Source organism: Cenococcum geophilum (genome assembly GCF_001692895.1).
Source record: "Cenococcum geophilum 1.58 unplaced genomic scaffold K441scaffold_35, whole genome shotgun sequence".
NCBI classification, from domain to species: domain Eukaryota; kingdom Fungi; phylum Ascomycota; class Dothideomycetes; order Gloniales; family Gloniaceae; genus Cenococcum; species Cenococcum geophilum.
In genome coordinates this window covers 267,959-283,035 of record NW_027137593.1, presented here as the reverse complement: position 1 = coordinate 283,035, position 15,077 = coordinate 267,959, and the positions used below count along the sequence as shown (strand labels likewise).

Sequence of the window (15,077 nt, the reverse complement as noted above, 5' to 3'; positions counted from 1 at the left end):
TGGTAGCACTCTCCCAGGTCGTTTTATCGCATCCATCACACCCCATTTAGCTTCTTCACGCCCGCAGTAACTCTATCCAAAACATCTTCTAAAATCATCAAATCCATCATGCCGGCTTTCACGCTCTCTTCGCCTTCAGCCTCCCATAGTTGCCCACCTTCCGCCAAAGCCTCCTTGAACTTCCCAGCAGCTTGCCGTAGGGGATGCAAGTATGACCCTCCGATGTCACTTCCCTCGTGCAATCCAGGGATGTCAAGAACTTGGTGCAAGAACTTCGCGGTTAGAAGGAGGTAGTAGAAGTTTAGAGCAGCAAGATAGAAGCTCAGCTCCATACGAAATTGCGCCCATGCTTCTGGAAGTCCGCCAGGCGCGACGATCGCATGGGTCAGATCTGGGAAGAGAAATGGCGAGACAGTGGCAAGAGCGGCAGGAGTAGTGAAGATAGACGGTTCCTCTTCTGGAGGAGAATGTGGTAGAGATGTCGTTGCATCTGTTGGGTGTGGAGCTTGTGAGATGGCCGATGGCATATTGGCCTCGAGTGTTTCACCTTTTAGCCAGCCAACAGCGCTAGCCTTAAGATTTTCGTAAGGACAGTGTTCAAGAGTGTCGCGGATGAAAGAGAGCCGCACAACATCCGAAGGGTGCGAGCGGAGAATAGTTGAGGTTAGGTAGTGAGCATGGTAACGGAGAGTAGGCGATGGAGTATTGGCGGAGATAAGAGAAGTGGCTTGAAGATATTTTGCAAATTGTTCGTCATCCAAAGGCTCGCCTATCTGATTTTTCTCTAATGCAAGAAGGCCGAGGCAAAGAATCGCGTCAAGCAGGGATTCTGATTCGGTGCCAATGCTTGAAGGACTATCGTTCCCAACAAAGTTGTGAAGGATGGCTGCATGTTCCGGAAAAACTGATACTTTAACATCTGCGCCTGTAGATTCGTATAATATCTCTGATATTTTCCTTGCTGCAAAAAGGAACAACGATCCGGTTTTGGACAGTGGGATGTCATCTGCGGAGGCCGGTGGATCGCTTTCCTCATCGCGTTCTCCAACCTCCTCCATGCGAGAATCGATAATGGTTTGATACAGATCCTCTGAACTCACACCCAAATCCTGAGCAATAGCTACGAGTTGGCCTACAATGGACGACCGTGCCTGCAGATCCTCCTCTTTTGCGAACCTATCCACATACGTAGTTTTACCGGGAACAATCCTAGCCGGCTGTAGCTTTTCCATTAATCTGCTAGACCAAGCAAGGCCGGGCACATCTTCAGCAGATGTCAACGAGAGCATATAATCCTCTAGAATATGCGTAATAAATGATTGCAAAAGGCGCCTGTTCAAAGTAACCTCCTCTTCCGAAAGTGGCTCGTTTTGTGCTTCAGGATCAGGCTCCGGCTGTTCCGAAGAAACTTTTAATAGGTTTCCGCTACTTACTCTAGGTGGAAGGTGAGGTCTCTTGGTACCAGAAAGTATCTTAGCAAATTGTACAGCGGCCATTGTAAATGCATCAACATGTGTTTCAGCTTTGGAATACCCTGCTAAGACAGCTTGAAGACTGGTGGAGAGGAATCGGCTAGGATACTTTGTTTTGACTCGTTGATGAAGGGTCGCCAGCATGAAAAGCAGCATCTCGAACTGGAGGTATGGTAGAGAAAAATTGGCTCGATTCTTAGTAGCGTCGCTAGCACTCGATTCCCCAGCCTCTGCAGCCAGTTCCCTAATAGCAGATTCTCGTAGCGCTTCTGAAAGAGCCTCTTCCTCTTCTACTTCTGAGCTCACTGCTGGCTCGTTAAATTCTAGCAGTCGCAACGCTTCAGTGACTTTAAGAATGACCTCACGGGGATTTCCCCGGACAGCAATATCCTGGAGGCATTGCTGCGAATCGGGCAAAAGCGGTAGTAGGAGGTGCACAAGGTCCCAGCCGATGTTTACCGTAAGCTTTGTATCTTGTAAGACTTGATGTAGGGTTGGAAGGATATCCGCTGTGAGATTGTATTCGATAATTGTCAGATAGGTGATGTAGTCTGTGGCAGGTGGCATAGCTGCCAAAAGCGGATTCTGTTTCTCATCTTCCATTCTTGCAGGATAAGGAGATATCTAAGGACACTCTAGAGGGAAGTATTTTGGTAGCTAGTCAGAAGTGTTTGTCAAGTGCTATTTCTGTGTAGATTGCTAGTTCTTTGGCGTGCGTCATGCCTGGTCACAGCGCACCTTGGCAAGAATTCATTGGGAGCGAGTATCACGTGGGGAGCCGAAAGTGGGATGCAGTTCTGATAAGGACCGTGACAGTGAGCAGGACCAATAATAGCTTCTATGTCCAGGATTTCTTTGTCTCATATCCACGTGAGATACTGAAAGAATGCATAGTACAACTATAATACACGGAAAGTAGAAGACTAGAAACCGCTAAATGCGACAAGAAATCGATCCCAAATATGAAATCGAGATCGTTCTGTTCAATCCCCCTTTCGTAATGCCATTTATGAAGTAGGCGCACCATCAGGGCTGTTGGCATTGACGCTATACATACACCGTCATACCTCAAAATGCTCGTAGAAATGCACCTGTGAGATATCTATCTATATGGACTCTGAGACTTGCTTTGACTCTTGGCGCTGACCTGATCGTCTGCTAGATAATTTCCTAAAATGGACCCGCCGTCTTCGCGTGATGGTGAGCTGACGAGGCTGTATGGGCAGTCGCGGGGCCTGATGTTTTTCGGCAGAGTTTTTTGGGGAGCCCAGCGCCGTATTCTTCCGCAGCCACCGTTTCTTCCGCCTTGCCCTTCTCATGTTTCTATGCTGACGTTGACTCAACTCCCTCGGCTGTTCTTTCTGGTTATCAAACTCAATATAGCCTGGTGAATTTGTGCTATAGCGGAGGTACCTAGCCTCTGGAGATTCTATCGAGCTCGGTTTTCGGACAGCGAACTCGATCCAGCCGGTTTCCGTCTGGTAACGAATATGTGCTGGAGCCAAAGGTAACATCGAGAGGAGTAATTTTGGAGGAAGTGACTCGTATCCAGATAGGAATCGATGCCAAAAAAACAACCGTATCCATCGCCTAACGATCAAATGATCACGCCTTTTTATCAATACGAGGTACTCATATTTCCGTTCAAACTGCTCCACGCTACCCGTCAGGAGACCTCTTTTGGCGAGTTCTTTTGCTCGCGCAAGGCTAGAGGCAGCTCTACGTACTTCTCTGAGAGTGTCAAGCAATAGCGCCGAGCCCTCTCTGATCTTTTCAATCATTCGGTTATTAACTTCAGGGTACCGAGAAGGCACACGGGCGTAATGTCTGATCAGTCGGTTATACATAGGGATCGTAGGTCTGATGTTGTAGGGCGGTGAAACCATGATGTTCCATAACTGTTCCGGGCTGTCCGTAACTAGCTTTCCCAATTTTGCAGACAGCTCCATTTTTTTCCCGGAGCGGCTTTTGGAAAGGACAAAAGTCCATTCGAGTAGTAGCGCCCAGACTGTTCCTGGTATTTTAAGATCGTAATTTCGCGCAACGAAGTCTACCAACTTCATGGCAGTCGGAATATCATTGTTCATCCCAAAGACCCTGGCTAAGGTATGGAGAAGGCCCACGCTGGGACTGAGAGTAGAAGAGGACGTCTGGGACGTTGCTGCAGAGAGGCCGGTTGGACGACCTTTCTGGATGGCTACAATATCAATGTTCCAGACTTTTCTTAGAATGTTATGCACGCTCTTAATATCCCCCTCCCGTCCGTATGCCTCTATCAACAGGGTGAATGTTTCTTCTGTTGGAAGACAGTCCCGGTAGAGCATTTCGCGGAACCAGCTGTTCATAACATCCTTGATGCCGCCAGATCCGACTTTATATCCGGTATAGTCCCAGTTCCGCCCGTGTGATAGTCCGGTGTACGGTCGACCCCTGGATTCCATCGCACGCCACTTGAGATTCCACTTAGAGATTCGTAGACCCTGACGAGCTTCAGGTCTGTGATGCTTGTTCCAAACAATAGCAGACAGCAAATAGTTGTAGCACTCAGTGTCAGGTGCTATTTTGTCAGTTTGCATCTCCTTCCAGACAGTGGTTGCCACTTCTGCATTTCCAACAGCGCTTGCACACTTCAGCAGTTGTTTATAATCTATCAAGCCTAACTTCATTCCCGATGATTTTCTTGTGAGCACAAGTCTTTGAATGGTTCCAGTGAATTCATCATGAATCTCTTGTATTGGTGGTACCTCAAGGCGGGAGGCCATCGCAGTGCTAATATCTTCGTGAACATCACGAAGGGCAACCACAAAGTATTGGGGATCGAGAAGCACAAGAACCTCACTAAACGTGGTTGCAGGTATAGACCGAATATAATCGGAATCATTAGAAGCTTGTATGGTAGCTCGAATGAGAAGGTCACGGTCTTTCCAGCGTAGGGCTTTTGGAATATCGATTCGGTAATCGGCTTCTAGACGAGAATTTTGAGATATAGTAGAATATGGGAGAGATTCATTAGTCGAAGGAGAGGATTGGTTGCCGGAATCTTGGACTTTGTCCAGCCGTCGTTTATGTGGCTCTAGTTGCGAGTAGTCTGTCGTGTAGCCTTCACGTACAGCAGCTCCGTATAGTTTTAATCTCGGTATCTCCCTTCCCGAAATTTCCTCTCTAACCGAACCTTTATAAATTCGATGGCGGGGATCAAGCGCGACAGCGCGCCGGCGCTGTTGAGCCCCTTTCAATTGGCATTGCGGACAAGTCCACCTCTTCCTTTTGGCAGGATGGGCGGCGCGAGCTCCAGAGCCAATTCGAGTCTCGAATGTTCCGGCTCTGGCGAAAAGGCTGGTCATGGACGGCAGTGGGACGGCATTGCTAACAGGTCGAGGTCGTGGTTTTACTCTCAAGAGTTTTTCACCGAGCTTTAATTGACGAACAGAATTTAAATCGTGACTAAGCAGCTTGACTTCCGCCGCACCACCTTCCCTAACGCAAGAGAAACTACCCCCGCTGTCGCATTCAGTTTGATACCTCACCATGGCCGACGTGGACGATGGAGCTGCCACTTCAGTCTCAGAGCCGCTTGATCTCGTCCGTCTTTGCCTTGACGAAGTTGTTTTCGTGAAGCTCCGAGGCGATCGTGAATTGAAAGGAAGACTTCATGTGCGTGGAATGCAGAGCCAGCATAACGTATTACTTAAGCTGATATTGATAAAGGCATATGATAGTCATTGTAACCTAGTCCTAGGAGACGTGGAGGAAACTATCTATGTGGTGGAAGAGGACGATGAGGAAGAAGAAACAGTGAGGGTCGGTGCACTTCAACGCGCACGGCAGAGCTAAGCTGACATTCGAACTAGACGGTTAGGAAGCAGTCGGAGATGCTTTTCGTTCGAGGTCTGGCACTTGGTTTGACTTTTCTGGAATTGCGCTTACGGTTTGTAGGAGATTCGGTAGTTCTAATTTCCCCCCAAGCGCCTTCATGACAAGCGCCGTATTAGGCGTAGGACGGATGGATGGAAGGTCAGAGGAAAGAATAACTTTGATTATGGGTTCTTAATGGTATTGCTATGACTTAAGAATACCCCACCAAACCTGCGTATATGGTTTGGGTACCAGGAAAGTCGAGGGGGGTGTTTTTATCAGAGGGCAATGGGGCCGCGGGGAAGTTGACCGATGCAAATACCCAGAAGTTTGCGTCCGGGAGCAAACAAGCCAATCTTAGCATGAGTATAGGGTTAAACCTGTCATAAAGACAATTCAGGTTTTGATTCTCTCCCACTATATACTGACCCTTTTTGATGCGCGTAAACCCAAGTGCCACTAACTGCTTTCGCCGCTCAGCAACACCGAATAATAAACCGATCTAAAGTGTTTGAAGACAAAGGAAAAACAAAAGAAATGGGGTGATGTCGCCTGCATCGCAGCGATGGGGAATTAGCTAGATAGTCATCTCATCGTTTCGTCGTGAATGCCGATCCCTACCACGCTCAACAAACCAAGGAAATATATAAGTGAAGCTAATCGACAGTATAGAGAAAGGAAGAGAATAATCAAGAAGCCAAGAAGCCTGAGAGAATCACAGGTCCAAATCCGGGGAGAATGGGTACTCTCTCAAGTAAAATTGACAGTGAGCAAGCAAAGTAACTCGGTCACTGGATCTAGGACAAAGCCTGGGGTTTCATGAAAAGCCTGGTATCAGTGGAAAAAAAAACGAGTGTGGGGATCTGCAGAAAAAGCCGCCTCAAGCTCCTTCTCTTCCAAGGATCCATGAACACCACCCGATACTGACAGGAAAGACACAGTGGCCCCAGCAGATCCAGATACGGCTAAAGATCGTAGAGATCGATGCCAGTTCTTCTTGCTACCGTATCTGGTCAAGTAAGATATGCCCACAACAAAAGAAAAAGTGTAACGTCCTTGTACACTCCTTGGAAGACGACTAACTCTATTTACGACGCCACGACTGAGTGTGGCCGGCAAGACTATCCCTTGATATAGAAGGAAGTTGGAAGCCTTTCAATATTTCGGATTCCACGAAGAGAGATGCGCGCTTATAGCGCTTGTCGGCATATTTTTCGTACACGGCAGCATGATGCTTCTGAGGGTTATCGCAACACTCAAATATCACCGAGACAAGTTGACGTAGTTGGTTATAGGTATAACCGGAATAGTGAACGTGTGCCTGGGACTATGTCATGTTAGCTAAGTTCAATCAGCACAAATTAAGCGTAGCAACTCACCCAATCACCCTTCTTCAGCATAAGTCGTGCAAGACAGTGTGCGCCTGCTGCAGTAAAGCTAGAAGAGCATCCGACAAATCGCTCGTCCATGATAGTGATCTCGAGGAAGTACTTGGCAAGTGTCCGGGTTTCCAAGTCATAGTCGTCTGCCTTGCTGACCCTCCTCAGGAAGCTCATAGGGCCTGGCCATCCAAGCTCGAATTGCAACATGCTCAGCATGAATCTTTCAGCCTTAAGAATCTCCTCGACAGTGTAAGCTCCGTCCACCATGTAGACAATTTCTTGTACAGAGGGGCAATTGATCTCCTCGTACTTTGCGGCAACAAAGAGTGCAGTAGCTCCGACAAGTTGTAGCTTGCCGAGCGAGACAACTTTGCAGGATAAGAAGCGGTCGACATAGTTGACACTAAGGAAGAGAGTCTCCGGAAGGAGGGTGAACCGGTGGTGAACTTGAACAAGCCAATCCATAAGCACTGATCGCATAGACCATTGTATCTCCGCTTGGTGATCCATGTAAGAAGCGTTGGGCTTCATCCGCTCCTACGATTTATCGTCAGCATTTAACTAAAGCATTATAGAATAGGCACGATTTACCTCAAGAGTCCTCATGTATTCGAAGATCTCCTCTCCGTACTCTGCAACCATTGAAGTGTCCCACTGTTCGTCCTCAATATCCTCAACCGTCTTGATGCTCTCAACGTATTGTTTGGCAGCTTCAAGCTCTTTCCGCGATCTGGCTGTAACCCGTGGAGCAAGAACCATAGTTACACCCCCGGTTGTATTGTCGCTCCGCGATCGCAATGATCTTGCGGTGGTGTACCCATCAGCCTCGTAATATTCATCGTCCTCATCTTCGTCCCAGTACTCCTCTGGCTCAGAAACAGGAAGCACTTGGGACTGCTTCGCAAGCTCCTCATTGCGCTCCTGCTCCAGAACTCTTGCCTGTTCCTCTAGTGCATCGAGGTACTCACACTGGTCCCGATTTTCGACAGGAATAGCGTCGTATTTTTCAATAGCCTCGACCTTAGATGTCTCCTCGGCGTCCACGAAACGGTCCTCAATCCTCGATACCATCGAGCTTTTCTCATTCGGAAGAGAAATCTGATGATGATCCGTAGGTAGATAAAGCTTGGAGCTATCAATGATCGCGTCAGGTCCACTCTTTTCTATGGATGATTCTAAACAAGCTTCAGATTGACCAGTTTCACGTCGGGATGGAAGCGCCTGGTGTACCAGGGTGGTTGAGGTAACAGGACGCAAGGGCTGAGAAGTGGTGGACGTGTAGGATTCGACTATCGGTTCAGGCTCAGTTTCCTTGAATATCGTCGTGTTTTTCCTGGAAAGAACCTTCTTGATGTTGGCAGTCTGCACATTTGTCTCTGTTGTCATATGCTTAGGAACAGCTGAAGCTATAGAGTTAGGAATATTTGCCAGGCTAATTCTGGAAGCGAGGGTGGACAGAGGACGTTGAGCAGGGCGTAGTAAGGCGGTCGGCTTGGAAAGCTCCTTAACAGCCACGATAGCGGGATCTTTCAAGACATCGAAGTTTGTTTTGCCAGAGATAACCATGTCATCTTTGGCTGGCGGCTGTCTTAGAGTGTTGCTAACATCCGCAAAGACTGTCCGTTTTGCAGCAGCCTTGATCCCTCCCACTTGCACGAGCGTTGACAAGATGGGTGTCGACTTGTTCCGTTGATGAATAGACTTGCTGGCAGGGAGCTGAGGTAGGACATTTTCATCGCGAATGCGCAAAGCGCGAAGCGGTCGTTGCGGCTATAAGGATATGTTGTTAGCAGTGTTCGAAAACAAGATGCTACCAAAGCGCGTTATTTGACATTATAACAAGATGTCTAGGGAATGCGATAGCACCATGCAGGTTGTCCATGGAAGTCAAGACGCGATTGGGTACAGTGCTGTTGTGTCATGTCCATGTATCTCGGCATACAATGTCCAGAAATATGTCCCGGCCATCGACATGGGAATTGAAGCTTGACAGGACTCTTGAAGTCTGAACAGGAACGCTAGATATAACATACCTTTGCGTCCATGATGAAATATCAATTAATTGATGGGATGAAGCTCCGTAGCTATGCGCCACGGAGGTTGTTGATGTTAGTGGAAGTGGCGTCGACCGGTTGCATTCGAGGAGCTTAGAGATGAGCTTTAATGGATTAAGGGGAGTCTGCAAGCGCGAGGGAACTTTTAAACGCGGTGGTGGAGATGGATGAACTACAAAACAAAAGCGTCCATAAGGAAACTCTCCGTAAGTCGGTGCTACAGAGCAATGAGCGGTTGGCGGAGGGTGTTATTGTTTGGAGAGAGAATACGGAGAGCTCGTAGCTCAGTTCAAATAGACAAGCGCGAGTTTGTTGTTTTCCTGGACCATCGCTTGGGGAACAAAAACATGCAGGGATGTGCCGCCAAGATCTATCAAGGGAACGTTTAGCACCGGCGGAATGTTTTCCCACTAGTGCCACTCTGTGCCAGCCCGACGTCATTTTCGACCATCGCGACTTCTCGAAAACTGCGTCGAGACGTGTTTTTCTAATTTACATAGCAACCCGCACTCTACCCGTGCGACAATTTACCACACGTATCTACGAGCTCTTGCGAATTCGGCGGCACTGTTTTTATGCCCATTACTCGCTGTCGCCTTACTGCGTCCCGTGTTCTTTTTCAGACGCGCTCAGGCCGGAGTTTTACCAGGGTGCGCACTAAGTTGACGCGGATCAAATGCGCAAACATGTGACTTATCTTGAAAACTTCCCATCCAACCAAACATGAGAAAAACATCGACCGAACGCTCCAAACAGACTGGAATGGAGGATTATCAGCTTCAAGCCGCTCTGTGCGGTCGTTCTTTGAACAGTGGCCGCAGCTGACTGGCCGGCACTGCCACTGCCGCCCGCGGCGAACCTATCCTATCGTTAGAAGGGTCTGCCACTGGTCTCATACTCACCGTCTGCAAGCGATACGAACCTCACTTTTGCGACTTTCCTTGCGCCGCCTCCCAGCCAGCGTTTTTGGCCAAGTTAGGGCCTAGGGTATCTCCAACCGGTTATTGCGAATCATTTTAAGTTCGGTCCGGCGGCGTGGGTGCTATTATTTGAGCACGACAGTCGTTTTTGCCCCAGCGCATGACGCCGGTCAGATACACAAAATAATGCACCCGACAATGAGAAATCCGTTGCAATAATGGTACACTTGGTAGATGATCTTCTGCAAATGCGATTCCGCATCGTATTGAGCCCCTCTTTCTGCGTGGTGAAGTTTGCGAATGCGGAGCAAAAAAGTCTACTTGCGACCGCCAAGACACGCTGCAAGAATGCGGGTCTAGCAATACTGAGATCTGCTGTCGAAAACATGACCGCCGCTGAAGGGACGCTTGGCCCATTCCGTCTTTTTGCGATACTGCGACTGATAGGCAGCACAGCACAGCTTCGAGATTGATGGGTGTGTGTGAGGAGAACTCCCGGAGGCTTCTCAAACGCCGCACACCAATCAGTATTGCAGCGTTTCCAGGGATGGAAAGCTGTGGGAAGGGCATATTGTCCCATCTACTAATTATATCTATCAAGGCGACCGCAACAGTAGCGGTTGCTCGACACAGAGGGCCATCGGCCGACTTGCGCATCAGGGTGCTCCAGCTGTCTCCCGTGATTGAAGCATGCCGTCAGTTTTGCTACGCATCGCCTCATTGGCTGCGTTCTAGCTAGTTTTAAAAGACTTTCCGCTCATCCTCCGCTTCCTGAAGTGATGGAGCTTGTCTGCGGCATGCATTCATAGTTCTCCCCCCCATTGGCCCATGACGCCGAACGGTATGCGCTCGGGAGTCTGGCTCCAGTTTCGACCTTCAAGTGGCATGCGCCAATAGGTAATGCTGAGCTGCTAGGGTTTTATTTGCGTACTTTTCCGGTTCTAATGCACCCTTAGCCCATGCCATCGTATCTGAACGCCGCCAGCCTCTGTATTCTGCTTCACATTTGCCTGATAGACAGCACTTGGCTGCGAGCATTGCTGCCATTATGGCCACCCCTTTGCTCAATTCCTACCATCGTAGATAGCGTAGATAGAATGTAAATGCTTGAAACCGATCACTCCGGCCCAGCGACCCATTCATTCAGCGCTGCAATCTGTGTGGTCTTTCTGTCGTTGTTGGGCGGCACATGCTGGCATGTTGGCTGTTCTGGGTTGCCTGACTGGACTTCGCTTCTCACACTCCAAGCCTTCCTCCTCTTCCACCACCTGAACACCTGGTCGCCTCCACGCAGCTCCACAAAAGGCCTTTGTTCTCATGGTAAGTGCCTGAAGTCCCTCGCCATGAATCAGACATACTTAAATTTCAATTTGACCCTTCCATCCTGACATTCCGTACACACCAGCTCGGAAACTACTAACTCGCCCATAACAGAGCGAGGTAATCGGCGCTTCACGGGAATAGGCTCGACATCCACGAACAGAGCTCACTTGGCCTTTTTGGGTATGTATACACTTCCATCGGCTATATGCGACCGTCCTTGCGCAGGATTCGTCCTAAGAACGCTCCCATTGTGGGAGATTCTTGCCTCGTCATCACCCTGCTTCTCCGTCCTTCCATCGTCCGTCAGGTCAACGAGCGTTCGGCCGCTCTTGTTCTGACTTGCTGCTCCTTCATTGAGACTTATTCGGCATTAGAAAACCATTCCGTACTGACATTTCACTAATTCTCTTCGAACACAGTTCTCCACAATCCTCCCGACCGCCCTCTCTTCCAGCGAACCCTTGCGACACCGGCAGGATCCGTGTGCGTTGGCCTGCACCCGACGACATACATTTGCACACCTGGAATCAGGTCGGAAGAGGAACTGGATAGCGTTGAATTGCAAATATACTGTTTGCAATGGACGTTTCTAACCTCCTTACCGACGCTCAGTCCCAGGGCGCCGGACGCCTCCAAGAGACCAGTGAGGGCACGCACCAGAACCGCCAGTACATGACAAGGCAGAGTGGACCATCATACACCATACAGAGTAATGGAAACGGCTACTCGATGGGAGCTTCGTACCAGGAGACGGACAATTTCGTCCCCCCGGAATCGATGTCACCCACTAAGACAGCTGAGCCAAAGCATGTCAGCTTCGAGCTCCTTCTCCCCCAATCTCCCCAGCATCGCGCTCGGCTTCCGATGCGTGTGAACATATTCCCTCATGATACAACCGACTCAATTATTACTACAGTCAAAAACTTCTACGGGTTGTATGAGCGTAGAGGCGTCTGCTTCGAAGATCGCCAAGGGAACACTCTAATCGCTAGATACGAGAACTTCACTCAGAACATGGTTGTATATGTTCGCGTCACGGCGGAGGATCCTGAAGTCGAAGAATTCTCTCCTGCTCCTCGCCAGTCGTTGTCACCCAGACGTCCTCGTCTGGACGAACCATTCCAGATGCTGCCTCCTTCCTTGAGCCATCAACAACCAACCTCGAGACCGACATCCGGCACTGCAGGGAGGCGAAGCAACTCTCCTCAACCGGGCCGTGGCCGGCGCAGCGCATCAGCAAGCACCAACACAAAGATTCGCACACGGCCACTGGCGAAAAGCCGCGGGTCGAGTTCACACGGCAGTTTCGCAGACCCTCATGGCGATGCTGCTAATGGGTTTAGCGATAGCGACGGTGGCAATACTTCTGTTACTAGCTCCCGTCGTGGGAAGAATGAGCAGGTCGCCAGTGCAGATATCAGTCTCGACAACATTGTTGAGGGTGGTCGAAGAAAGCGAGCGAAATTCGACAGCTCCGTAAGTCCAGTGCAAGCTTTTGCATACATCTATTATTGCGGTTCAGGCCTGACACGTTTTCCACTATAGGAACTACCCTTGTTTGTCCCTCCTCAGGTGCCAATGACGGCTTCCCTTTCGTCAGTTTCGCCCCAGCGACGCATAAGCAGTCACAATGGCGCATCCCCGTTCTCCTTCACAAATCAGCAGACATTCGCCTACAACCACCCTCTCCCCTCGCCGCAAAGCTATGGGCAGGGGGACGTTTCATATATGCAAGGCTTGAGCACTCCATACTCGGCTTCTAGTGGTCAACCGCACGGACACCGGTCGCGTACACGTGGCTCAGTACAATATGCCCCGAGTCGTCACTCAGTCAACGGATCTCTAATTCTGCCAACTCCTGATCCTACTGTTGGTAGCGTCATTTCGGATGAGGATGTTGCTCTTCAGCTTATGCGATTGGGTGATGCCTCCAATATATCATCCCACGGTCGCACATCCACATCAACTCTTGACGATGCATTCAGTGGAAAGGCAGAAGCAGCTTCATCAAGCGATGAGAGCGACGATGGCAGCGACGCCGAGGACCAAGACCTCCCTATATTACCTTATTCCATGGGTCACTCGGCCAGCGACAGACTGCCCACTGGTGACGAAGTTACTCAAGCATTCGACAGCGGAGACACTAGTGGAGACGAGTACGAAGACAATAGGGATGAGTCCTTCAAAGGCGAGAGCGACGAGATTATGCCCGATGAGCATCAACATGATCCCCGACCAAGTATAAATGGAACAGGTGCTTCCAAAGGTCGGCCCATGGTTTCGGGCCCTAAAGTACTAAAGTCTGGAAAACCTCGTGCTCCCTCATCCAAGGGCAAAGCTAAGTTCAGCAATGCCGCCAAAGCGCCTATCTCACCTACATCTCTCCCACCCCAGTCACGAAAGGCATCCAGTGCCTCGTTGAATTTCCAGCATCAACTTGGTGCTGACGAGGAGGATCTTTCCACCAAACCTCGATGCCAACGTTGTCGCAAGAGTAAGAAGGGGTGCGACCGTCAACGTCCGTGCCAAAGATGCAAAGATGCTGGCATTGGAATTGAAGGCTGCATCAGCGAAGACGAAGGCAACGGCAGGAAAGGCAGATACGGCCGGCACATGGGTGTTCCTGTCAAGAAGGGCTCGGTTGACATGTCACCAACCGAAGACATGACAATGTCCGGAGTTCCGGCAAGCTATTCCCCTCTACCAGCCATCTCGACGGACAAGAGCAAGAAGAGGAAGAGGTAGAGTACAAAGAGTGTTCTTGCATGAACTCAATGTTGCCACCACTTCCCGGAGGTATTCACGATGAAGCCTGTTTGAGGCAAGTTGTCGCAGGTGTGTTGAAGGAGCTTACCGAGCTTTCTTCACTAATTTAACCTATGGATGGACGAAGATGACTTTCCCTTTTGCACTCTGTTTTTTTTTTTGCTGCTTCGGGTTGGGGTTTGGAGTATTTGCTTTGTCGCGGAAGGCGAGAATCCGAGGAGGAGATGATGTTACGACGCCTGTTACCTTTTGTTCAAATTGTACGCCATTGCTTTTTAATGCATCTCTTCATATTGATCCGGAGCGAAGCTCGTCTAAAGTTGTAACACCATTGGATAATGGTTGCGGACTCACGATCCTCGCCATTCTCTTTTTATTCTCCCTGTGTGTCTCAAAAAATTCGACTTCTTCCCTTTGTTTAGGTAGCGAAGGACGAGGAGGTCGGGGGGCATACTACGCTCTGCTTGGGTGTGGGTCGTCGATCAATTTGCCTTTTTTCTTTGCTACTCTAGGTGTAGGGCTGGGATGTGGCGGTAGGCGGTAGGCGAATGAGCGGCAAGCTGATTTTCTCAACAAAACGTGGATCTCGGGTTTCCTACGTTGGCCTGGTTTTCGTTTCTACTGGGTGTTGGAGGGAACAGTAAAGATCAATTCACGATATTCTATAGCTAGAGGTTGTCTTTGTGTTTAGAAGTGATACGCAAGTGTGTTCAACAATGGCGCCAAAACGTCAATGCTTTTGGTAGGATCATGGGTCGAAGTGCGTGAGCCCATGCACCAAGGCTCTTCAGCAAAGATCTTTGAAGCGACGGTCAGCTATGACCAAGGCGCATACTACTGGAGTAGCACCGCAGCCTCCCCGCCCACTAATCCAAAAGCAGTAATAGAGTGTGAGAGATAGCCCCGAAACAGCACACAGCACTTCAGAGTAATTGATCAAGAGCTGCCAGGGAAGAAAAGATTCATGGGGCCCTTCGTATCTGACCGGGAACGTTCCGCTGTGACCCACCAATGAAAAGCATCAGAGAGCCCCGCTGATGATCCGCAGCGGCTGCAGGGCGCATCAAAATAATGTGCTGCTCGGTGTATGAAGGATTCCCGTTTATTCCATCACTCCGAGCGAGATGATGTAGCACTACTTCTGATTTCTGGCTCTACGGGTAATTTCAGTGTGTGAATCCTGTTGGTGGCAAGACTTCCCGCGAGTTTCTGGTGTGATTGCGGGAGTTTGGCCAGAATGGGGGGTGATTCAGGTTTGCTTCGCCTTGCTTGTGTCGGTGGCGCTCAGCCTGAAACTGAACGCCA

The 15,077-nt window shown here is 49.6% G+C and overlaps 5 protein-coding genes across 5 annotated transcripts; 2 read left to right on the top strand and 3 right to left on the bottom strand.

The window, feature by feature from the left end:
- Window positions 1-35: 35 nt before the first annotated feature.
- K441DRAFT_572687 (DUF1760-domain-containing protein) lies at window positions 36-2,075 on the bottom strand (the record flags this gene model as incomplete). Its single annotated transcript, XM_067644027.1, has 1 exon — window positions 36-2,075. One exon carries the CDS (start codon window positions 2,073-2,075, stop codon window positions 36-38), a length of 2,040 nt encoding a protein of 679 aa, XP_067501393.1.
- A 205-nt stretch (window positions 2,076-2,280) lies between these two features.
- Window positions 2,281-4,849, bottom strand: K441DRAFT_663875 (uncharacterized protein). Its single transcript, XM_067649269.1, has one exon. The coding sequence runs from the start codon at window positions 4,814-4,816 to the stop codon at window positions 2,579-2,581; it is 2,238 nt and encodes a 745-aa protein (XP_067501392.1). The 5' UTR covers window positions 4,817-4,849; the 3' UTR covers window positions 2,281-2,578.
- A 105-nt stretch (window positions 4,850-4,954) lies between these two features.
- Window positions 4,955-5,949, top strand: K441DRAFT_640779 (Sm-like ribonucleoprotein). The gene is made up of 4 exons (XM_067646628.1): window positions 4,955-5,126; window positions 5,181-5,273; window positions 5,324-5,360; window positions 5,409-5,949. Exons 1-4 carry the CDS (start codon window positions 5,001-5,003, stop codon window positions 5,447-5,449), a joined length of 297 nt encoding a protein of 98 aa, XP_067501391.1. The 5' UTR covers window positions 4,955-5,000; the 3' UTR covers window positions 5,450-5,949.
- A 462-nt stretch (window positions 5,950-6,411) lies between these two features.
- Window positions 6,412-8,754, bottom strand: K441DRAFT_698154 (uncharacterized protein; the record flags this gene model as incomplete). The annotated part of the gene is made up of 4 exons (XM_067653038.1): window positions 6,412-6,654; window positions 6,707-7,246; window positions 7,301-8,479; window positions 8,743-8,754. 4 exons carry the CDS (start codon window positions 8,752-8,754, stop codon window positions 6,412-6,414), a joined length of 1,974 nt encoding a protein of 657 aa, XP_067501390.1.
- A 2,831-nt stretch (window positions 8,755-11,585) lies between these two features.
- K441DRAFT_572737 (uncharacterized protein) lies at window positions 11,586-13,751 on the top strand (the record flags this gene model as incomplete). The annotated part of the gene is made up of 2 exons (XM_067644030.1): window positions 11,586-12,482; window positions 12,552-13,751. The coding sequence occupies 2 exons, from the start codon at window positions 11,586-11,588 to the stop codon at window positions 13,749-13,751; spliced, it is 2,097 nt and encodes a 698-aa protein (XP_067501389.1).
- Between the last annotated feature and the right edge of the window lie 1,326 nt (window positions 13,752-15,077).

Coding starts and splice junctions, on each gene's coding strand:
- K441DRAFT_640779 (XM_067646628.1), top strand. CDS start 5,001: ATGGCCGACGTGGACGATGGAGCTGCCACTTCAGTCTCAGAGCCGCTT. Junction 5,274..5,323: donor AGGAAGAAGAAACAGTGAGG/GTCGGTGCACTT, acceptor CATTCGAACTAG/ACGGTTAGGAAGCAGTCGGA. Junction 5,361..5,408: donor GGAGATGCTTTTCGTTCGAG/GTCTGGCACTTG, acceptor TACGGTTTGTAG/GAGATTCGGTAGTTCTAATT.
- K441DRAFT_663875 (XM_067649269.1), bottom strand. CDS start 4,816: ATGACCAGCCTTTTCGCCAGAGCCGGAACATTCGAGACTCGAATTGGC.